Source organism: Rousettus aegyptiacus, unplaced genomic scaffold (assembly GCF_014176215.1).
Source record: "Rousettus aegyptiacus isolate mRouAeg1 unplaced genomic scaffold, mRouAeg1.p scaffold_m13_p_13, whole genome shotgun sequence".
Lineage (NCBI taxonomy): Eukaryota > Metazoa > Chordata > Mammalia > Chiroptera > Pteropodidae > Rousettus > Rousettus aegyptiacus.
The window spans coordinates 3,091,129-3,115,146 of record NW_023416288.1 but is presented as its reverse complement, the minus strand read 5'-3'; the positions used below and the strand labels follow the sequence as shown (position 1 = coordinate 3,115,146).

General features: G+C 39.6%; 1 protein-coding gene across 6 annotated transcripts in view; it reads left to right on the top strand.

Moving 5' to 3' along the window:
• LHFPL3 (LHFPL tetraspan subfamily member 3) overlaps positions 1–24,018 on the top strand; it is a 490,487-nt gene that overhangs the window by 399,504 nt on the left and 66,965 nt on the right. The window contains exons 3-4 of one of the 6 annotated variants that reach the window (XM_016145908.2): positions 4,451–4,543; positions 5,938–6,914. The exons of 4 other annotated variants lie outside the window; for them this stretch is intronic. In XM_016145908.2, coding sequence (XP_016001394.1) covers positions 4,451–4,543; positions 5,938–6,047 — 203 coding nt within the window. In that variant the 3' untranslated portion in view covers positions 6,048–6,914. Of the gene's footprint in view, positions 1–4,450; positions 4,544–5,937; positions 6,915–24,018 lie in introns of those variants that run through there. One more of the 6 variants, XM_036231068.1, reaches the window with a different exon arrangement.

Here is a 24,018-nt window from a genome sequence, read left to right as displayed (position 1 = left end):
ATGAACGGGAGTGAACCTTAAAAATGCATAAGGTTGAGTGAAGGAAAAAAGCATAAAAGGAGACATACAGTATTATCCTAGCAGCAAAATTGGACTTGGAATATTTTTGAGATGTGTACATAGCTGATAACCCCATAAAGGAAAGCAAGGAAGTGATTGCCATAAAAGTCAGGCTAGTGTTACCCCAGGAGGAGAGAAGGGCACGTGATAAAGACGGGACTCATGCAGTCTCCACAATGCTGGCAGTGTCCTGTTTCCTGACCTGGCTGGTAATCACACGGGTGTTCACTTTACAGTTATTTGTTAAATCGTGTGTTTGTATTTTATGCACTTTCCTGAATGTGTGCTTTACTTCATAAATATATATATATATATATATATATATATATATATATATATATTAAGATGAAGAGACTACTTAAATAGCAATATCAGGAAGACCTAAATCTGTACATTTTAAAATTCTAATTACAATGATTTATCCAAAGGGAACAAGAATTCTTCTACTTTAGTCTTTTCTTCCTTCCATTCAGAGCTCTTCCTCAATGCTACTTCCCTCTCTGATAACCCTTTCTTTTAATTCCACTCAACTCTCCCCTGCCCCTAACCCCACTCACAGTTGAGTCTTATCCACTGGACCCTCTCTTGGCTTCTGACCCAACGAAAGGTCACCTCTTGAAAAACTGAAGGTATAGTTATTGAGGAACATAGGAAAGCTATCACACTGCCCTACCTCAGTACTGGGGAAGAGGCTAAGTGGTGAGAATGGCCTCCTGCCCAGCTTACATTATTGGTAATGTACCCCTCCTCTGTGAAGAATGAGGGATTTATACATGGAACTATTTTCTCATTCAGAATGAAGAGTCCAAACTCCTCCTTGTAGCTGATGGCAACATTCCATACAGGCCAGTACCCCTTTTTCACAATGAGAATTAGCATCATGGTATACTTTCTGTGGCCCATTCTAGGACATTCTACAACAGTCTTCACCCTCATGAGTTATGAGACGGAGATCCCTGTTTGAAAAAACAACCTGAAGAACTGAGTCCTATAGGATAATATTTATTCTTAATTCTCCTGGGAAAATATTTTTCGTGGCAATCACCTTTTGTTAGTAGATTCCAAGCTTTTCTACTAGGCCCACCAGGAGTGACAAAAATAAGCCATCTGGGTGAAAATCATGTCTAAAAACCTCATACCTGTTACAAACCTAGTTTCCTTTCAGCCTAGCAAGATTCCATCCTGCTATCCAGGATTTGGGGGTCTGCATGAAGCTTCAGAGCTGCTTAAACCTCTACACTATGTCCTGAGATTGCTTCATAAAAGATTCATTTGCCAAAGATAATCAAATAGTCTATACAAAGCATAAATGTGAGGTCTAGCTTGAACTTATTCTATTTCCTTGAATTGAAATCATCACCTTTGATCTTAATTTTAGTTTTCTGTGGTAACCATGGTTTCAGAATCTTTCTTTCAATTACTGTGAGCAGTTGCATAAAGGAGGTGTTGTGTTTAATCTCTTAAACCCATCTGAAATTTCTGCACTGGTCTGTGCAGCAACTCACTTAAGAAATAAACTTCAGACCCTGCTTTCCAAGGTAGATAGTGGCTGTCAGAACTGAGCAGTTACATTTTTAGGCACTAGACTTAGCAGAAGACTCAAACCCAAACAGCCTTTGTCGGGTTAAGAAACACCTCATCCTGCTCCAGTTATTCCCTTAGCCTCCCAGCCTTGGGCTGTTTTAACACCAGCGCATTTATCGAGAAAATGTACTTTCCAAGCCTGCCTCATTAACTGTGTCTTCTGAGTTCGCAAGGTCCTCAAACACACACTTCAGACCTCGACCACATTAATTTCTGAACAACTAACTCCTCCAGCCATTCTTCAATTCCTCTGTAACTTTTTTCCCTTCTCCCTCCTCCACTGTCCACCCAGTTAAACTCTTCAAGGTCTGGCACAACCCCCATTGTGCCTGGTCGCCCCAATCCACAGTGGCTTCTGTTCTGGAGCCATTGTTCTGGAGTTCCCTGCCTCTGCCTATCTGAGCACTTTGTGTTGCTTTGCATTGCTGTTTATCTCCGCTTAAGTAGAGCCGGTTCGCCAGTCCTCATTTTCATTCCCCTGGGGTGGACCCCTGTCCAATACTTTGTGGTCACAAATGATGCTCATACCAGGCTGGGCATTCAATCTTCATGTGTGAAGTAAGGCTCAGCTTTTTTTTTTTAATTTATTTTTTTGAGGTGATACGGCTAACGAAATCCAATAAGTTTCAGCTCTACACTTTAACAATAAAACATATAAATTTACACTGTGGGTTCACCTCCCATGGTTAGAATTCTGTCACCACATATTTGACCCCCTTTACCCTGTCTACCTCCTGCCTCCTCCCCCATCACCTACCCTCTGGTAACCACTAGTCAATAGTCCATGTCCATGAGCCTCTGTTTGTTTGTCCTGTGTATTTGTTGCTTTTAGGTTTATATCCCACAAAAAAGTGATATCATGTGATTTTCAATTTTTTCTATCTGGCTTATTTCGCTTAGCATGATTATCTCGAGGTCCATCCATGTTGTTTCATCTCTTCTTAATATTCCATGGTATATATGTACCACAGCTTCTTTAGCCAATCATATATCGTAGGGCACTTCAATTGCTTCCATGTCCTGGCCACTGTGAATAATGCTGCTATGAACATTGGTATGCAAATATCTTTTCAGATATGAGGTTTCAAGTCTTTGGGGTAGAAATGCATTAGAGGGATTGCCGGATCATATATTAGATCACTTCTTAGTTTTTTAAGGAACCTCCATACTGTTTTCCATAGTGGCTGTACCAATCTGCAGTCCCACCAGCAGTGTATGAGGGTTCCTTTTTCTCCACATCCTCTCGAACATTTGTTATTACTTGTCCTGTTGATTATAGCTATTCTAACAGATGTGAGATGGTATCTCATTTTGGTTTCGATATGCATTTCCCTAATAGCTGGCAATGTTGAACATCTTTTCATATATTTGTTGGCTATGTATATCTTCCAGAGAGAAGTGTCTGTTCAGGTCCTCTGCCCATTTTTTGACTGGATCATTTGTTCTTTTGTAGTTACTGACTTGTATGAGTTCTTTGTATATTTTGGATATTAGGCCCTTATCGGAGGTGTTGCTTACAAATATATTTTCTCATTCTGATGGGTGTCTCTTTACCTTGTCGACAATTTCTTTTGGTGAGGCTCGAATTTTTTAATCTTACCCCTTCTTCATTTTAGCCCACACAGACCTCCACCTTTTCACCCCTCCCCTGATTCATCTTCTTTAACTGCTGCCTTGGCCCAGTCAAATTCCGAATCAGAAAAGAGCATGGCTTTCTTGTTCTCAGGAACTTTTCTTATATAAATTCCACCTTTTTAAACAAACTGCCTTTCCAACATAATCTTTGGAATCCATCCTTTTCCAGTCTCTTGGTATACATATTTGCTTGTGTTTAGGTCAATAGTATAATCTTTACTCTTGTTCATCTTTCCCCATTAGACCGGGAGAATCCTGAGAATAAAACTATGCCTATGCTTTATTATACAGCCCTGAGAGCTTCACATCCACTAGGAACACAGAGATCTTTACAGATTGACAGTTTTAGGTATAAATTCACAAGAGCCTTCTCCTTCACATAGTACCACTTGTTTTATTCTAATCTCAGTGAACCCCCTTAGCCACACCATTACACCCTCATGCTCCAAATAGTCCTGCCTTCACACCACATTATCAACTGTCCTTTAAAATCCTCCCATTTACTGATTCAGTCTTTAGTTGAAACATTATTCTAATGTCAAGCATTTAGACCCGTGCTGGTTAAAAATTAAAGTTAAATACAATTTATTTCCTTAGCCACACTAGCTACATTTCAAATGATTGATAGCCACATGTAGCTAGTGGCTACCACTGGCCAGTACAGATATAGAACATTCCCAACACCATAGAAAGTTCTATTGGACAGTGTGCTTAGAGCAAACAAGCAAGAGAAGTAATGACACAAGAGTAAGAAAGATAAATTGAGCCAGCAGGGTCATCTAGTTCATTTCAGAGTTCTTAGGGATGAGTGTGTCTAAACTTCTCTGAGGAATATGGTGGTTCATTTTCCTTCTCTGTTTTATTTTCTATTGATTTCAAGGAGAGTCTTTTCACCACCCCTCTGGGTGATCGATTGAACCAGCCACAATCAACACAGCCAGGAAGTTCTCCCTGAAGTCTAACCTTGTTTGTGGGATCTGTTGGCAGGCTAAGACAGCTGACCTGGGCACTCCAATGCATGTGCATCTTTAAATATCTATCTTCTTGGTTTTGTTAATGTCAGTCATTGCACTTCCAGTTTTATGCAAAACTCTTATGTACTTGACCCTGGGGTGAACATATCATTATGGACCAAGTTTATAAGTAAAATAATTAATATCCTAAATTTCAGGTGCTCAGAAGTGCTCAGAGGGGGAACTGAAGCAAAGACAAAAAAACAGAGAAGACAAATCACCTTCTGGTTTTCTATATGGATTGGGTTTGAGTATGTGTTGGTTTTAGTAAGTCTTTCCTTCTCTCTCTCTCTCTCTCTCTCTCTCTCTCTCTCTCTCTCTCCCTACCTCCCTCCCTCCCTCCCTTCCTCCTCCCCTCTCCCACTCACTCGAATGCTTTTTTAAAAAGTAAGGAAGCTGTAGTAGTTCCTGTACAAACTCAAGATCTCTGAGATTTTATCTTTAAATGTTAATATTTAGGCTTCTTCCTCTTTTTTAATCTCTAGTAATGCTATCACTGACATTGAGAGTCTATTATCTCACCACATGTCTGCTACATAAAAGAAACTGCCTGTACAATTCATAGTTACACAGAACTTTACGAGAAAATATATCATGGCCCCATCGGTATTCATAATGTTTATTTTACATGCTAAGCATTAGGAAAAGCCTCAAACCATTCCAAGCATTACTAAATGGATTTAATATCAGCTTAATTTGATCCCTATAAAAGCAACCGAAAATTTTTCGTCTTGATCCTGCTAAGAAAGTAGTAAATCACATGAATGATAGGGAATGTGCTTGCGTTTCTAAGGATAATTCCAGAACAGATGGTCCCTATTTACAACCATCACTATTACCATATCACCACTAGGAATTCACCACGGCTCACCAGGCTCACCACAGTTCAGTTTTATGCAAACATCTTCTGCCCTTTATCTGTCTCCAAAAGAATATATTCCTCTTGGCCATATGGATCTGGAGCAGGGAGGGGGAATCTTTTCTCTCAACTGCTTATATTCAGCATGCATGGGAGGCTCCTACATGATTACACACATAAACCTCTGACCCTTGATTCTGAATCATTTCTCACTATCCCAGCAGAAAAAAAATTTTTTTTTTTTTGCAGTAAGAAACCTATGGCTTTTTTCCTCCTCCTCTCATAAGAAGCAGCAGTTGTATTACTCCTGCAACATAAAATATATGTCCTTCAGCAATAATACCCCATGCCACAGCAGCCAAATTAATCACTGTAAATGCTGTTCACAGGAAACCCTTTACTTGAAAGTAATCATGACCATTCAGGATCCCAGTTGTTTTATAGCAGAGCTCATGGATATTTGCATAACTTTAATAGGGATTCCACACCATCTTAACAAATCCACCACTGCAGTCTGTGTTTTTGAAGGCACATGGACAGTTTGTCAAGGAACAATCAGTTTTAAAAACTACAAAGAGACAAGCATGGCTATAGAAAATGTTTAGCTGCCACAGCAGTTCCCACTGTCACCAGGCCTCTGATGGAAGGGGAACTAAGATCAAAGCAATGCACAGAATAAACTGATAGTGACATTTTTTAATGAAAGATAAAGCTCTGTCTATTCTATTTCCTTGTGTGTTTAACAATTCGGGCTCCATGTTTATGTTATTGCAACATTCTCTGCAGGAAAATTGGGCTCATTGGGATGTTTGCACCTTCTCACTCCTACACATCTGGACATGTTATATCTGAAAATTGGAAAATGCAAGTGCATTCACAGACCATGCAAAAACTGAGAGTGGGAAACGCCAAGCTCATTTATCATCCTTGGTGAAAAAATTGTACAAGCAGCTTCTTCTGCAAGAGAAGCAAATGAATGAAAGGGTGAGTAAAGTGCTAATAACATACCACAGATCCAGATGAAAGTGTCAGTGCTTCTGCTCAGTATCTGAGCAGCTGAATGCTTCTCTGGGTTTTGATTAGGAAGATACTTAAAGATGTGAGCTGCATGCCCATGAAACATTTCAAATCAGTAACAGAGATGATGCTGGCAGGAGATGTAGGCCAGGGTGAAGCCCTTGGCAAAATCATGAGGTGATGAATCGGTGTTTCCAGGGGTCTTGGTCAAGGCTCCCAAGCAGCCCACCTCATGCCCAGCTTTCTTCAGTTTACTAGCAAGGCATGTATAGAATCTGCAACACCAGCATCCTCCCAGTTTCACATAGAACCCATTTCTCCCTGCAATCAGGCAGCTTGTCTCACTCTGTCAGTCTGAATCCCATTGCCTCAGTGAGCACTGACTTGGGGGAGTCACCTTATCTCCTCCCTAGGCAAAGAAGCAAGACCTCTGTGCTGTAAGGTCCTGGCTATACTCCCTTCAATGGTGAAGGGAAATATCTCCCATTCCTTCACAAGGAACCCACTACCAAGGAATGTAAACACAATTAGTTTTTCCACCAGTTTGTCCTGAAATTGATTTTAAGCATTTTCAGGATCTAATCCCAGACAGAAGCCTAGAAAGACACCTCCAGTTCTCTCTAGGCTTGCACTTGGCTGTATTTCCCCTTCCTCTGGGCATTTCAAATACCTCCCAGGTGCCTTCTTCTCAACACTTTCAGTCTGCTATTTCTTTTACTATGTAGAAGGTTTTTATTTTTATGTAAGTCCACTTATTTACTTTTGCTTTTGTTGCATGTGCTTTCCATGTCATACACAAAAAAGAAATCATTGCCAAGACCAACATCAAAGTGCTTTTCCCCTGTTTTCTTTTATAAGTTTTATGGTTTTATGTCTTATGTTTAAGTCTTTGATTCATTTCAAGGTAATTTTTGTGAGGTGGTGTAAGATAGGGGTCCAATTTCACTCTTCTGCATGTGATTATCCAACTTTCTCAGCAATATTTATTGAGTACTCTTAGCTCCCTTGTCAAATTTTAGTTGACTGTATATTCAAGGCTTTATTTCTGGGTTCCCAATTCTCTCCCATTGGTGTATGTGTTTATTTTATTTTTACCAGTGCCATACGGTTTTGATCACTATAGCTTTGTAATGTTGTTTGAAATCATGAAATGCGACAACTTCAACTTTGTTCTTTCTCAGGATTGCCTTGGCTATTCAGGGTCTTTTGTGGTTCCATTCAAATTTCAAGGGTATTTTTTTTTCTATTTCTATGAAAAATCTCATTGGAATTTTGATAGGGATTGTATTACATCTACAGATGATTTAAGCAATATGGATATTTTAACAATATTGATTCTTCCAGTCCATGAACAAAGGATCTTTCCATTTATTTGTGTCTTCTTCAGTTTCTTTCATTAAAGTCTTAGAGCTTTCAGTGTACACATCTTTACCTCTTCAGGTAAATTTATTTCTAAGTATTTTACTCTTTTGGATGCTGCTATTAATGGGATTGTTTTCTTTCAGATGGTTTGTTGTTAGTATACAGAAATGCAACTGATTTCTCTATGTTGATTTAGTATCCCACAACTTCACTGAAGTCATTCATTAGTTCTAACAGTTCTTTGGTAGAATCATTAGGATTTTCTATATCTAAGATAATGTATCTGTAAAGACAGCTTTACTTCCTCTTTTCTGACATGGGCGGCTTTTCCCCTTGTATAATTGCTCTTGTTAGGACTTGAAGTTCTATGTTGAATAAGAGTGGTGAGAGTGGGCATTCTTGTCTTGTTCCTGATCTTAGAGGAAAATCTTTCAACCTTTCCCATTGAGTATGATGTAGGCTGTGGGTTTGTCATATGAGGCCTTTGCTATGTTGATATGCATTCCATCTATGCCCAATTCGTTGTTTTCTGCATCTATTGAAATGATCATACAATGTTTATCTTTTATTCTATTCATGTAGTGTGTCACATTTTTTGATTTGCTTATGTTGAACCATCCTTGCATCCCACTTAATCATGGTGTATGATCCCTTAATGTTCTGTTGAATACAGTTCACTAATATTGTGTTGAGAATTTTCACATATATATTAATCAAGAATATTGGCCTGTAGTTTCCTTTTTTTTATAGTGTCCTTTTCTGGCTTTGGTATTAGGATAATGCTAGACTCATAAAATGATTTTGGGAATGTTCCCACTTCTTCAGTTTTTTGGAAGAGTTTCAGAAGGATTGACATTAATTCCTCTTTAAATGTTTGGTAGAATTCACCGGGGAAGCCATCAGGTCCTGGCTTTCCCTTTGTTGGGAGGTTTCTGGTTACTACTAATTCAGTCTTCTACTCATTATTGGTCTGTTCAGATTTTCTATTTCTTTATGAGTCAGTCTTGGTAGAATGTATGTTTCTAAGAATGTATTCATTTTTTCTAAATTACCCAATTTGTAGGGTATATTTATTCATAGTACAAGCATATCTCATTTTATTACTCTTCACGGGTGATGCATATTTTACAAATTGAAAGCAAGCTCCTCCACCAGCAAAAAGTTGTTACTTGCTTAATGCAATACTCCTTTTATTGCAGTAATCTGGAACTGAATGTACAATATCTCTGAGGTATGCCTGTAATCTCTTATGATTCTTTGTATTTCTGTGGTATCAGTTGCAATGTCTCCTCTTTAATTTCTGATTTTATTTGAGTTTTCTCTCTTCCTTCTTCATTTGTCTAGCTAAAGATTTTTCAGTTTTGTTTATATTTTCAAAAAGCCAGCTCTTGGTTTTGTTGATTTGTTATATTGTCTTTCTATTCTCTGTTATGTTTATTTTTACTCTGACCTTTATTATTTCCTTCCTTCTATTAACTTTGGGTTTAGCTTGTTCTTTTTCTAGTTCCCTGAGGTGTAAAGTTAGGTTGTAGATTGAAGATATTTCTTTTTCCTTAACATAGGTGTTTGTCTGGGAAAGTCTCTATCTTTTCTTTGTTTCTGAAGGACACTTTGCTAGAAACCAAGTTCTTAGTTGACAGTTTTTAAGTTTAGCACTTTGAATATATTATCCCACCCTCTCCTGACCTTTGAAGTTTTTGCTGAGAAACCCACTATTAGCCTTATGGGGGCTTCCCTTGTAAGTTACAAGCTTCTTTTCTTTTTCTACTTTTAAGACCCCCTCTTTATCTTTAATTTTTGACAGTTTTATTATAATATGTCTTGGAGATTTCTTTGAGTTTGTTTGGGGACTCACGAGCTTCATGAACTTGGATGTCCAAATCTCTCCTCAGATTTAGGAAGTTCTTGCTCATTATTTCTTTCAATAACCTCTCTGACCTCTTCTCCCTTTTTCTTCTGAATTCAAGGACTCAGATAACTCACAGATTATTTATTTCGATAGTGTCACATAGATCATGTAAGCCCTTTTCACTCTCTTTCATTCTTTTTTCTGTGTTCTTCTTTAAGAGGATAATTTCAAAGTTCCTATCTTCTAATTCACAGATTCTTCTACTTGATCCATTTTGGATCAAGAGTTGATGCTCTCTATTACATTGTTTCATTTTATTCATCGTATTCTTCGGCTCCAGATTTTTGTTTGGTTATTTTTTTATTTCTTTCTTTTTATTAAACTTCTTGACTTTTCTTGTGTCATTTTCCTGATTTTGTTGATTTATCTTTCTTTGTTTTCTTATAGCTCACTGAGCTTCCTTAAAACAGCTATTTTGAATTACTTTTTGGGTAAATCACAGATCTCTATTTCTTGGGGATTGGTTATTGGAAAACTACCGTGTCCCCTCACTGGTGCCAGGTGTTCTTGATTTTTCATATCTCCTGAAGTCTTGCATTTCTGTCTTAGCATTTGTAGTTAGTAGTCACCTCCTCCAGTCTTTACTAACTTCAGGAGAGACATATCAATCTGTCAGCCCTGCTAGGGATCCGAGACTTTATCAGATTCTCTGTGTATTCATCTGCTCCATGCTTCTTGCTCCCTCTTGTGGCAACATTCTTAAGCCTGTGTGCATTCTCTCGATCCTGCAGAGCCAGGCCATGCAATGACAACCTCCCTTTTGCTCTCCCTTTTGCTAATGTTCAAGTCTGTAATTTCTCCCAGGTTCACAGATTCAGACTCACTAGACATCTGCAAAAGCTCGCTCTTGCTGTCATTAGAAATACTCACAGGAAGTCAGCCATAAGGTAGTGCAGTGTGTGGATGAGACGCTGGAGAGATCTGTAGGTGAGGCATCCCCAGTGGCTCGTAAGTGGGTCTCCCCATGGAGTCCCTCATGTGGTTAGTAGGATCTGCATCCTCTCAATATGTTCCAGCCTCCCATTTGTGCAGCTTACAATTCACAAAAGAGAAATGGGCCTCTTTGGTAGCATCCCACTTACACACACTCGCTTGCCCGCATGGAAGAAATCACAGGCTCTCTTGCCACTGACCTGTGTCACCTTAGAGAAGGTGTGACACAGGTAAAGTCAAACTGTTTCTCTTACCCTCTCCAATGTATCCAATCTCTTCTCTTGTGGTTGTTGTTGTTTGTTCCAGTGGTAGACTGGAACTTCTCTGCTGGACTTTTGGACTTCCACAAAGGCTCTCTTTTCCGGAGATCGTTGTCTAAAACAGTGCCCTCCAGAGGTTCCCAGACCACATCAAGAGTCGCTGGAGCTGGTTCATAGGGCACTCAGGGTCCACAGCCGGTACCAAGATTCATATGCCTATTACTTGATGCATGAGTAAGTAGGCAAGGCTCCTCCCTGATCCTTGGCCTACGGTACTGGTTACAGAACCAAAACCAAGTAGCCTTGTAGCCTAGTTCTTAAGGTTACAGACTTGTTTCTGGGTTTATAGTTAGGACCACGGTCAGCGAGTCAGTTTTGGACTGCACCAGGATTTCACAGTCTCCTACTTGGATCCCACAGCTCCCACAAAGGCACTTTCATCTGTGGATGGATGCCAAATTGTTGTGGAGGGGGAGATACCAGTGACAGATGTGTTATTCAGGCATCTTGTTAACATCATTCCTTCTGGATACTCAGAGTAATTTTTATTGCATGCTTTCTGCCTTTGAAAAAATATCATTATGTGGCATCAAATTTTGAAATAAATGTGCCAGGGGGGTGCCTGCCAGAGAAAATCCATTTTGTGGTTTTAGCAAGTGTCCACAGTGGTGAGGACTTGGGGAAAATGAGGCTGCCCTGTGTCCTCCTCCAAGGTCCTGAGCAGCACAGGCCCCTGCTAAGAGCATGGCAGGGTTGCCTTCAAGTGAGGAAGAGAGGCAAGGAAGTGAAAAGTTCTGATTTCGAAGCACTTGCAACTGTGGGCAAGAGGCAGTTTAATGCGGATTCACTCTGAAGTGAGGGTTGGGGTAGGGAATACTCTCTTGGTTCTGAAATGAAACTCCGAATTATCCCCTAATTACATTTACCCGTCATGCTTCTCAAAAAGGGCCAAATCTTAATCCAGGAGGTATAATCATACCTCCCTGGGCCCAAAGTTCCAGGAAAACAAAAACTTGACCCATTTCATTCATTCCATGTGATGTGAATGAGGTGGGACACTGAATTCAGGAAATCTGATTTAACTTACAGTGTGACCACCTCGCTATATTGCTTTATAACCTTCTTTTTTCCATCTTTAAAGACATAAAGTAACAGAGCTTTGAGAGTTATAAAAGTAAGAGTTCACAGAGAAATGAATAAAATAACCGGTTCTCTCAGCTCTAAGTGAAATCTCATTTAGATACAATAAACTACACAAATCAGAACATAAGTGAAGCACTTTGCAAACACAGATTAAGTACTATAATCAAAGGACGGAAAATTTACCAAGAGTTGTAGAGAGCTACTTAGCTCCCCTGAATTGCAGTGTAGAGATGATAACAGCCTGCGTGTATTAAGAAGGCATCAACACCAGGCAGAGAAAGGGCCAACCTGATAAAGCATGAGGAGTTTAACTTAGACTCTGGAGACAATCACCTGGAGGAAGGTGAAGGAGATATTTCAATGATTTCCACCCAACTACTATAAATGGAGCTTTATCCCCCTAAGGAGGTTTCCTCAAGAAAGTCTTGACTGGATGAGGCTGCAGTAGCCCAGGGCTCATGCTGTGCTCCAGAAGTGATCTTTGTCTGAAGAGTCTTTCTCAAAAGTGGAAAACATAGAGCCTAATACAACTCTAGTGTAGCCATGACATTTCTAAACACAAATGTCAAAGTAGGCAGTCTTGGTCCAAGTAGATATTTGATGCAGGAAATGCTAGATTCTTAAAAAACACTTTTGTCAGGTAAGAAAGTCCCTAAAATTTTATTCTAGTCTAATTCTGAAAGTTTGCCTCCCACTGTAGATTCTCTAAGTTTCACCACTACTGACACCTTGGACCAGCTAATTCTTTGTGGGGATGGGTCTGTTCTGCGCATTGTAGGATGTTTAGCAGCATCCCTCGCCTCTGTGCTCTCTAAGCCACTAGCACTCCTCAGTTGTAATAAATCTAACTGTCTCTAGTCATTGCCAAACATCCCCTAGGATCCCAAAGTTCCCCTGGTTGACAGCCGCTGGCCTAGAGGAAGGAGTAACATTTTCTAATTCTCACAAAGGCACCCTATACAGGCTAGCAGTGGTCTGTTAACAAAGCCCTGTGTATCTGCCCCTAAAACTAAGTAAGCCGTATCAGCTTGGGAGATTCCTAGATGGAACAGAGGTTCAAAATAGCTGTGATCTTCAGCAAAGAGTTAACACAGAGAGAAAGGACATCGGTGGGAGAATTTTAAAGGATAGTGGGCTGATACCCAAAGACCGCTTTGTTTTTATTGTTCATTTTACCAAGAAGTGCTTGTTGAGTGTCTACTATATGACTAGCTTGGGGCTCTACCCTGTAAGAGATATAAACCCAAGTACCATGGAGTCCCAGGCCTCCAGAACACTAGTCTGCATGAGGAAATGATCATAGACATGTCCAACAGTAGGTCTGTGCATGATGTACAAAAGTAGGAATACGTGATAGTATATACTATAAGACATAGGGAAGGTCCTGCAACACAATATGTGGATAATGTGACTGACAGCTCATAGATTTAAAAATACAGAGAAAGAAGATGAATTCATTCAAAAAATTTTCTATCACAAAACAATTTTAATTGTATAAGTATCTTTCATCTGAATGACAAGTTTGGAAGCCCCAGGTTCTAAGCCCAGTTATGCCCTAACTAGCTATGTGACCCATGACAGCCACTCACTTGCTCTCAGCCTCAGTTTTCCCATCTCTAAAATGAGAGGGCCAAACCAGGTAATCTCTTAGGTCCTTCCAGCTACAACATTATGAGCGCTTTTCATCAATTGTCTCTGGGTCATTGTATTTATTAAGCAGTTTTAGGTTTCGAGATTAATTTCTTATGATGTATTTCATCCCAGAATGTTTTACATAAAAATTGCATTTCCAAGTCTGCAGTAGCTTTAGATAAAATATATGTTATGCCATAAAGATTACTATAGATTTGTAAAGCAAAATTCAGAAACATTAAATAGCCCATAGTGTTTTAAAATTAATTTAACTTTGAATGTGTCTGGTAATAAATGGGTTTGATATAAGCCTTTCAATTTTTTGCTCCACTTCAGAGAGTGAACAAAGTACAAAGTGTAAGTCGACCTCCACATTTGCTGATATGCCCACTAATGTGGGGGGGGGGGGGGAAGAAAAATAGATATGGCTAATAAACCATTCAAACAAGATTTAAGAGCTTTGAAAGCACAGGGCCCCAGCTTGTGACTTGCCTTCCTTGAATTGTTCATGTGACTCAGGTTGTGCAGACACAGAGTGGCTATTAGGAGCAGTGGGTCCAGTAACTCAAGACAGAACAGCACTTAGCCTTAATTATCCATTTCAGGTAGGCATGTGTGAGTGGGAGAAAGAAAGAGAAAATATGTGTTAAAATAGGGGGTGGTTAGAAAGAACTAGGACTGAGGTCAGAAGGATATAAATGATCAATTACTTCCCCACTCAAGTTGGCTTGGGTCAAACATAGCAATGGGAGCCTGATGGACTGGAGCATATTTAGACAGCAAAAGATGTCCATGCAATTGCTTGGAATAGAATTTGCTATTACATATTAACTGCTCTGTGAGAAGAGAGGCAACATGGAAATATGATGGACTTGGGGTCAGATTGACCTGGGATCAAATCTTAGCTCTACCACTTTCTACTTGTCTTTCCTTAGGCAACTTATATAACCTCTTAGAGACTCCATTTTCTTATCTATAAAATTGGTATAATAAAACCTATCATCCAGAATCATTGAAGGGATTAAATGAAATAATATGTGTTTCAGGATTAAGTCAATGAGCATATAACAGAAAACCCAAATAACAGTGCCTTAAACACAATAAAGGGTGATTTTCCTTCATATGATATGGAGTCTAATGGTAGTAGTTCTAAACTGGCAAAAGAATTCTATAACATCAAGAACGTCCACAGTTTCCTTCTTTATTTTGCCATATTATCTTTAGCATGTGGCTTCCATTCTCAAGATTACCTTGTGATTATAGGATAGTTGTTGTAGTTCCAGCCATCAGGTTTGCATTTCAAACAGGAATAAGGAAGAAAGGGGAAAGAGTAAAAGAAGCCCGCCTCCCAGCCGAGTCTTTAAAGAGTCTTTCTAGATGCTCCACCTCACAATTTCTATTTATAATTCATTGACCAAACCTGTTTTCAAGGGAGACTGGAAAAGCTAGGATTTTAGCCGGTCACGTCGCCGCTCCAAACAGTAAAGGCAAAAGGAGAGGGTGCAACAACATGGACGGACCTCATGAGAATCACGCTAAGTGAAATGAGCCAGACAGAGAAAGCTGAAAATCACATGATATCACTTATATGTGGGATATAAACCTAAAAGCAACAACTTAAAAAAACAAACAAACAGAGGCTCATGAATACGGGCAATAGACTAGTGGTTACCAGAGGGGAGGGGGAAAGAGGGAGGTAGACGGGGTAAAGAGGGTCAAATATGTGATGACAGAAAGAAATCTAACTATGGGAGGTGAACACACAGTGTAAATATATATATATGCCTTACTGTTAAAGTATACAGCTGAAACCTATTTCATTAACCAATATCACCATAAAAAATTAGTTAATTTTTTTCAAAAAGGAGAAGTTGGATAGTGGTAATTAATTAGTAATCTCTCTCATAGTATGTAAAGCATCTAGCAAAGGCAAAGGACTCAATGAATAATATTTAATTGTTATTATTTAATTTATTCTAAAACTATTTTGGAAATGCTTGGCCTATCTCACCATGCTGACTCTCTCAGAAGGCCTCTCTTATCATTTGGGGACCTCGCAAAGGAGGTTGATCCTCTTTCAGATCACAGAGCTTTGCATTTTTTAAAGCAGCTCTCCTGTGTTTATCAGGCCATCTATCTCAACCCCAGATTGATCACTCCCAAGTCCTTTAAGTCAGATAATATTATTGGAAGTCCTAAACATTCTTTTTTTAAATAAATTTATTTATTTAAATTAATTTCAAGTATACAGTACATTGGTTAGACATCTACAATGTTCATAAAATGATCCCCCTAATTGCTCCCTGGCCCTCCACTTAGCCATCATATTAATGCTAAATGCATTCCCTATGCTGTGCTCCCCATCCTCATGTCAATCTATCAACTACTAATTTGTACTTTTTTAACCCTTCGCCCCATTCTCCCAGCCTCCCAACCCCCTCCCCTCTGTCCATCACCAAATCGTCCACTATATTTGTGAGTCTGTTTTTGATTAGTTTGTTCTTTTTGTTCCTTAGATATTGCATATAAGTGAAATCATATGGTATCTATCTTTGTCTGGGAAGTCCTGAACATTCTTCTCTAAACTAGATCTCTCTTTAGCTGGGGTTCCACAGCTGAACATAATGACCCACGCATGAGCAACCCAAAAGGAAACAGAAGGAGGGCCTGTTAGCTTCATAGTTATAGAAGTTCTCCTTGTAGCTCACTCCTGCTATGTATGACTCGTAAATAAGCCTTGGGGTGTTCTTTCATCAGAGGCTCTGAAACGGCCCCAGACTTCCTCCTATGGGACAGTCCGAAAACACAGCCAACCCTCCTGGGATCTGGTGCCCTCAGAGAAGAGAGCCAGGGCCCCTCAGTCTGTCCCACCACCTTCAAATTCTTCAGACCAGCAGGAGGGTGTTGCCTGTTCAGTTAATTACCAGGTAAAAAGGTTGAGGTGACAGCTTCATGGGATGGGGAGGCAAGAGCCCTTGCCCCAGCAAGCAATGAACTCAGTATCTCCAATCTAGCCCCTTTCTCTGCCCTTTTGTCTGAAACCAAGAGACTTAGATGCCCAGGTACCCTTCCAGCATAGGACTGGTGTCCTGGGGGTACAAGACTTATGCTCAGGGGTCACAGGCCTGACAGACCTTTTCAGGAGTGAGACAGCCAGGGCTCAGGAGACCACAGCCAGCTGACCTCCCGTTCTCCAACCACAGGGGTGTTGGGTGAAGGCACCCAGGCCGCAGAAGGTGAAGAGGTCTTATAGACAGATGGCATGAATAGGAAAGTAAGGGGAAAACATTGTCCTCAAACATACTGATTTTCAAAGACCATATTTAGGAGACCCAGGCTGTGGTTTGGCTCAAGTTCCTGGTTCCAGGACTTAGTTTCAGCCTTCAATACCAGGGGAGACAGAAGACTCCCATCAAGAGCCACCCCCCTCAGAGATACCAGTCTCGCTGACGAAAGGTTAGCAGCCTGCCCCGTCCATCATCAAGGGCAAGCAGAAATGGGGGGAAATGAAGGAAAAGAGTAGGAAAAAATTAAAAGGATCCACTCCTGCAGTGGGGAGTGTTAGAAGTCACAGTGCCTTTTAAGTCATAGATTGCTGGGCTGCTCACAAAATATACAGAAGTAAAAGTGGTTTCCCTTTTAGATACGGTGCATATCCTTCCTGGGTTACCTCAGACAGTCCCGGTTTACACCTGGTGACTGACGTCATTATCAACAGCACCCATTTTCACTATCAAAAGTGACCTGATTGGTGACTCTACCTTGGAAAACAGACTAGAAAGTATAAAAAATTATTCTTTTAAAACTTTTCTCCTATAACTTATGTTTATAGCTAGAAATTGGCCATTTCACCATATGAGCATATAATTTTAATCATATTCTTAGCCAAGCTAAGTTATCTTAATCAAAGTAGTATGTTATCAAGCTGCACATTTATTTTAAATTTTTAAAAAATATTATCCATGCATAATAGCAATACTGAAATTAACCAAGAAGAGTTTTGATGAAAAGTGCAGTCGATGGAGTTTTTTGTTCCCCTGATGGCTAGAAAATTCAATGTAGCAGATCCAACTTACATAAAGAGGGCTTTGGAGAGAGAGTAGTTATGCTCTCAGAAGTTTCTTGTATGTGAAAATATGTTTTCCTAAATAAAAACTGAGTTTGTTACTTCTGAAGGAAAAACAAAAAATTTTAAAAGACCATGCAAGCAGCAACATTTAGAGCCTGGAGCTATATGTCAACCTATGTATAAGCACATTCTGTATCAAGGAGAGAATCGGGGGTGATGCACTGCCATAGTGGGCAAGCGACCTGCAGCTCTCCTCCACAGTGCCCTCCCAGCCTTTTCTTACTCGCTGTCCCCGCATGTACCCTACTTACACCAATTCACCAGACACCCCAATAAGATTTCCAGATTCTCTGAGAGCTCCCCTGCAGCAGTTATCTCATTTGAAAAGTAAAGAGGCTGTGGGGATTTCCCTGCATCACAAAAAGATTTTGAAGATTAATGAGCTAACATTTCATAGAACACGTTAATACATCAGAAAAAGATGCTTCAGAATGCTGTACGACCCACACAGGACACTAGATAGAATGTAGTGTTCAGAGCAGCCAGAGCTGAATTTGAATCCCCGCTGAACCTGCACTACTGTTGACTAGTTAGGTGACTTTGAGGAAGAGACTAAAGCCTCTGGGACTTGCTGTCCTCATCTGTAAAAGGAGGATACTAATGCCCACTTTCCGGGATCTCGTGGAAATGGACTAAGAGGCACAAGGAAATGCTCATCGTACAGTAGATACTCTCAGGTCCTCTCCTTGATTAGCTCATCATTTATCTGGGGACTCATAATGTGTGTACTATGGAAAAATTTTCAGTACCCTTCCTCTTCTATTTCCTATCTTTTACTATTTCTATGTGTATTGGTGAAAGTTAAGCTGGAACAGTGAGAAAATTTTGAAATGGAATGAAACTTTTGGAAATCAGCATAGTCCTTTGTTATTTTCCACTTCAGTAAAAGAGCTTGGCACAGAAAGTAGACTTCAATATTTGGGGATTTAGATGCAGACAATTGTCATTGGCGCTTATGGTGGAAAATCTACAGTTGATTGTATTGGCCATCATTCTATCAGACAACGTTAATACCCATAGCATTATATCCTCCACTGAACCTAAAGAAAATAGACCAAAGTTTTCTCCCAGCTACACATTCAATGACTTTCATTCATAGGACTCAAATGTAGGCATCTAAAAAGAGAATTTTCTTCATAACTAATGTTCATTCTGTCCAAATGTGTCACAGAAAACATTCTTGTAAAGCATATTTAACTTAGCGAATTGAGTCCTAAAGCATTTCTTTTGTTCTGTTATTCCTCATTTATAGGAAGCATTTGTCCTCCTCGGAAAGCTCTTTTCCTGTCATGGCTCATCACCTTGTCTTAGGATCTTTCTGTTCAGTATTTCTGCTTGATGCAAAGATCAAATCAGATGGTTAGAGTAACTAAATCCTCAGGAGGACTTTCCTGTCTCTAGATTCTGTCAGGGCTAAGCCTCAAGCTCCTTCTGAATTCTCACCTTTCTCTCTCATCTCTATCTCCTGGATGCCATTGGACATCACCAATGATTTTGCCTTCTAACCTTAAATATTCTGTAGCATCAATTGCTTCCTGAAATCACCTGTTTAGACCTATTAGACATCAGTGAGGTCTGACTAGGCAAGAGGGACCAAGATGGCAGTCCAGATGCCACATAAAGTGTAGCAGTTGCCATTGTCCAGTAAAGACAAACGTTTGCACAAATGAGAGTGGGACAGAAGAAAGACATAGGGCTAAAAGCCAGCTGACAGGCTTCCAATGTTCCATTGACTAGTTAATTAACACACCACATGTACATAATCGTTCGATGTTGCCTGCTCAGGTCCTGAAAGCAGAAAAGGCAGCTTCAGTTTCATAATGGTATAGGTGGAACACACCCAAAGAACTCCTTTATTAGATCTCTATAGTGCTGAGAAGTTTGTTCTTCTCAATTAACCTTCACCGAAGGCCATTGAGGCCTTGGAGAAGTAGAGATGCCTTTTATTGTGATACAGGTCGGAGACAGTTGTCAATCAGATTTACATTTATTAGACAAATATAAATTCCTATTCTCTAACATTTTCTTTTTACCATTTATTCCTCCCCTTGCATTCTTTTCACTTTTATGGGTTCTATGGTGAATTTTCTGTAACAATTAATGGTGTGGCCTCTGAAGTCAGATGCCCTAAGTTCAAATCTTGGCCTTTTAATTTGCTATCTATGTGGCCTTGGGTAGACCACTAGGACCTCAGTCCACTGATCCATTTTAATGGAATAGTGAGAATAGTGCCTACCCAATAGATTTATTGAGATTAAATGAGTTAATTTTCACAAAGATTTTAATATCAGAGTAAGCAATGATTAAATATTGCTCAACCAACCAACATTTGCTGTGTGTTTTGCTACAAGAGTGATTTTTAAATTTTCTCTCCACAGCGTCCCACACTTTGCATTTAGGCAGGCAACATCCGGAGCTTAGGAGATTTGCTGTAGGCATGAACAGCACTAGCAAAAAAGTAATCTTAGATGAGCTATGATCCTTGGGTAGTAGGTAGTCACTTGTTCTTTCATTCGTTTTATTCAGTAAATATTTATTGAGTACCTAATATATGCTAAGCACAGGTCTAGAAAATTGAGATAAAGTAGTAAACCAAATAGACAAAATTCCACATCTCCTGGAGTTTTTTCCTAGAGGGGAGAAATAGGCAATAAATAAATTTAAAAGGCAAGAAAATATCAGAGTGTGAAAAGTGCTATACAGAGAATTTAAACTGAGTAACATGATAGACAATGACTGAATAGCTCCCCCAGTTTGGATGTTCATGGAGGGGCTCTGAGGATGCAACATTTAAGCTGAAATCTGCAGAGACTGACCCAACAACAATCAGTGTCCAGGAAGTGGGAAGAACAGGTGCAAAGATCCAACGATGGGAATGAGGAGCAAAAAGAAGACCCACGTGGCTGAACAGTAGTAAATGAGAGGGAGAGGGGGGTGAAATGAATCTGGAAGGGAGGCAAGGGCCAAATACTATAGGCTTTATCAGCCGAGGAAAGGAGTTTGGACTTTATTCTAGTTGTGATCAGAGCCATTGGATGGCTGTGGACAGGGAGCAACACGATTAGGCTTAAAATCTTAAAGGCACCTCTTGGCTGTTTTGCCCCTCTCTTTACTGTCCATGGGCGTGGCTGGTCCCATATGCTGAAGCATTTAATGTCTTTGGAAGAAGTTATCCCACACAGCCACACAGAAAGTTCTCAGAAGACCAAGAGGCCATATTCTAATCTGAAAAAGTGTATGATTCTTTCACCATTTATGCCTTTAGGAAGTGACCAGCAGTGATTAAAGCAAGAAGTTACCATCTTCCTTGGGAATTAACGACCAAGAAAGACAGTGTCAGGACTGTGGTGAATATGAAGATTAGGTCCTACTTTTCAGCACCCTGTTTTTCATGAGTTCACCATGTTCTCCTAGTCATTTCAATATTCCAGAAATAATTGAAGGCTTACCCCTGCTGAGCAGGGATGAGCCAGGTTAATTTTTGAGATGTACCACAAACTAGATACCAGGAACACTTGGCTGTTATAGATTATGAGACTGTATAGGTCCCTTCTAGGAGCTATGTCAGATAGAATATTGATTTCCTCCTGAGGACAATTAAAAATTGCACCCAGAGTGGTGTCTTGGTTCTGGAGCTCATGCAAATGTATTTGGAAATAATCTTAACGATAACAAAATGAACATCTTTCCTAATATTTCATGGTGAAGACTTTTGTTCCATTAGGAAACTATCGATGTATGTACAGCAAACACTGGGCAAGGAATCAGGAACCCTAGGTTCTGAACTCAGCTCTGCCACCAATGTGTTGTGTTTACAGTTTGGCAAAGTGCTTTGGCTCCGAACCTTAGTCTGCTCATCCCTGATGGGAAGAAATTGGACTGACTCTATCTTGGATCATTGTCAGCTCTCACATTTGATTGTCCATATACCATCATCCTGGTTTCCTAGTGGCCCACGTTTATGGGCCCACAGCTGACTGGACCACACTGGGATTAAACCTACACCCTTAACTTGTTTAGAATCATTTTATATCAGTTTAACCAGCCATCTCTGCAGTGAGGAGGAGTACAGCTTAAATGAGTTTATCTTTCTCACTAAACTGCATACTCTTTAATAATACTGTAGTCACTAAATTTTACTGAATGTTTACTATGTACCTTATCTCGCTCAGTTGTCATAATAGCCTCATGAAGTAAGTACTAGCATTAGCCCCAATTTAATGCCAGAAACTGAACCTCACAGAAGTTAAATAATTTGCCTGAGGACACAGCTAGAGTATATAAGATTTAAACCCAGGCTGACTCCAGGGCCCATGCAGGAATTCAGCAGCCACACTCCAATGCCATCACTTACTTATTTTACCATATTCCATAATACATATCTAGGTGTTTGACAGATAGTTTCAGATGCTCAATAAGTGACTCTTGAATGAATAAATGTTTAATGCTCTGCTATCTTGTCTTCAGGATTTACTCGCACTGCTTTGGAGAAGCAATACAGCCTTGCTAACTGGAGGCTGACCCATTCTACTTAGACTTTGTTCAGAATTGTCCATGAGACCAGCCCCAGTAAGCAGAACCTAATCTATGTGATGGTTAATTTTATAAATCAACTTGATAAAATATTATTTCTGGGTGTATCTGTGAGGGTGTTTATAAAATAGGTTAGCATTTAAATCAGTAGACTAAGGAAAAGCCCTCTTACTAATGTGGGTGGACATCATTCAGTCGTGAGGGCCTAAATAGAATACAAAGGTGGAGGAAAGGCGAATTTGTTCTCTTGCTTGAGCTGGAACACCACTTTTTTTCCTGCCTTTGGCCATTGGAGCTCTGGGATTTCAGGCCTTAGGACTCAGACTGGGATTTATACCATCAGCCCCCAGATTCTAGGGTTTTTGGACTCAGACTGGAACATATGCCATCGACTCCCCCTGGTTCTCAGGACTTTGGTCTCAAACTGAATTACACCACTGGCTTTCCTGTGTCTCTGGCTTACACATAGCTGATCATGGGACTTCTCAGCCTCCATAATTGTATGAGCTAATTCTTATAATAAATCATATATATATAGTAGTCACCAAATTATATGTGTTTGTGTGTTTAAAAAATCACCTATTGGTTCCACCTCTCTAGCCACCCTTGACTAATACAACTTATACAAACATTTACATATTTAACCTACATAAATGGTCCTTGCCATGCTGTAACTAAGCACGTCTCCCCAACTTTTTTTTTTTGAGCAATAGTTTCGACATAGAGGGATGAAGGTGAAGACACATGAGAACTACCTGACAAGTTTTTCAAACTACAGAAATTCCAACTGTAGCACCTCCCCACCCTCAACAGATTCTAATCCTATTTGGGTAAGAGAGAAAATGTCTAGTTTTAACCAAGGTCCCAGGTGTTTCTAACATGTTTCCCCATGCACTTTTACCACTCCCAACCCACATACACAGCTCCATTGAGAAAAACCACCACTTTAGTGAAAGTCAGTTCTATCTTATTTAAATAAAGGCTGATCTTCTTATAATCTAAACTAAATGATGAGGCTTTGTGTGGCTGACTTGAACATAGACACCCAGACTTAGAGCTGTATTGTTTGTTAAATAATTATCCTCAGTACATTCCAGATGAGTTTCCGCTGAAATTGACTTATATATTTACATTTCGCTGTATCTTTTTCAGAATCTGACTTCTAAAGTATAGTACACAGCTTGCATTCAAATTTTATTAAGGCATAAGAAATGTTACAGAGTAGCATGGTCCTACAGAACAATGATGGAAATACACTGTATCTGCTCTGTCCAATACAGTGACCCAGGCACTTTTGGCTTTTGAGCACTTGAAACATAGCTAATGAGACTGAGCAACTGAATATCTTATTTTATTTCACCTTAATTCATTTAAATTTAAAGACTCATATGTGGCTAGTTCTTATCATATTGGAACATCCCAATATGTAGAATACAAAGTTGAATTCCAAGTACAGAGAAACATTCTTTCATTTTTTAAAAACAACATAATGTAGAACTAGGATCCATTACAATCTTTCTGTTTATTTGTTTGTTTGTTTGTTTTATTAGTTTATAGTATACAGTACATTGGTTAGACATTTATCCAGTTTATAAAATGATCTCCCTAATTGATCTTTCTCTCCTCTGGTTCTCCATCCAGCTATTACATTAATGTTAACTGCATTCCCTATGCCATTCTCCCCATCTGCATGACCACCTATCAACTACTAATTTGTACTTCTTTAACCCTTCACCCCATTCTCCAATCCCCCATTCCCCTCACCTCTGGCCATCACCAGGTTATCCTCTATATTTGCGAGCCTGTTTTTTATTTACTTGGATTTTTTTTCTTAGATTCCTCATGTAAGTGAAATCACATGATATTTATCTTTCTCTGTCTGACTTATTTCACTCAGCATAAAATCTCTAGGTCTGTCCATGTCATTGCAAATAGTAGGATTTCATTTT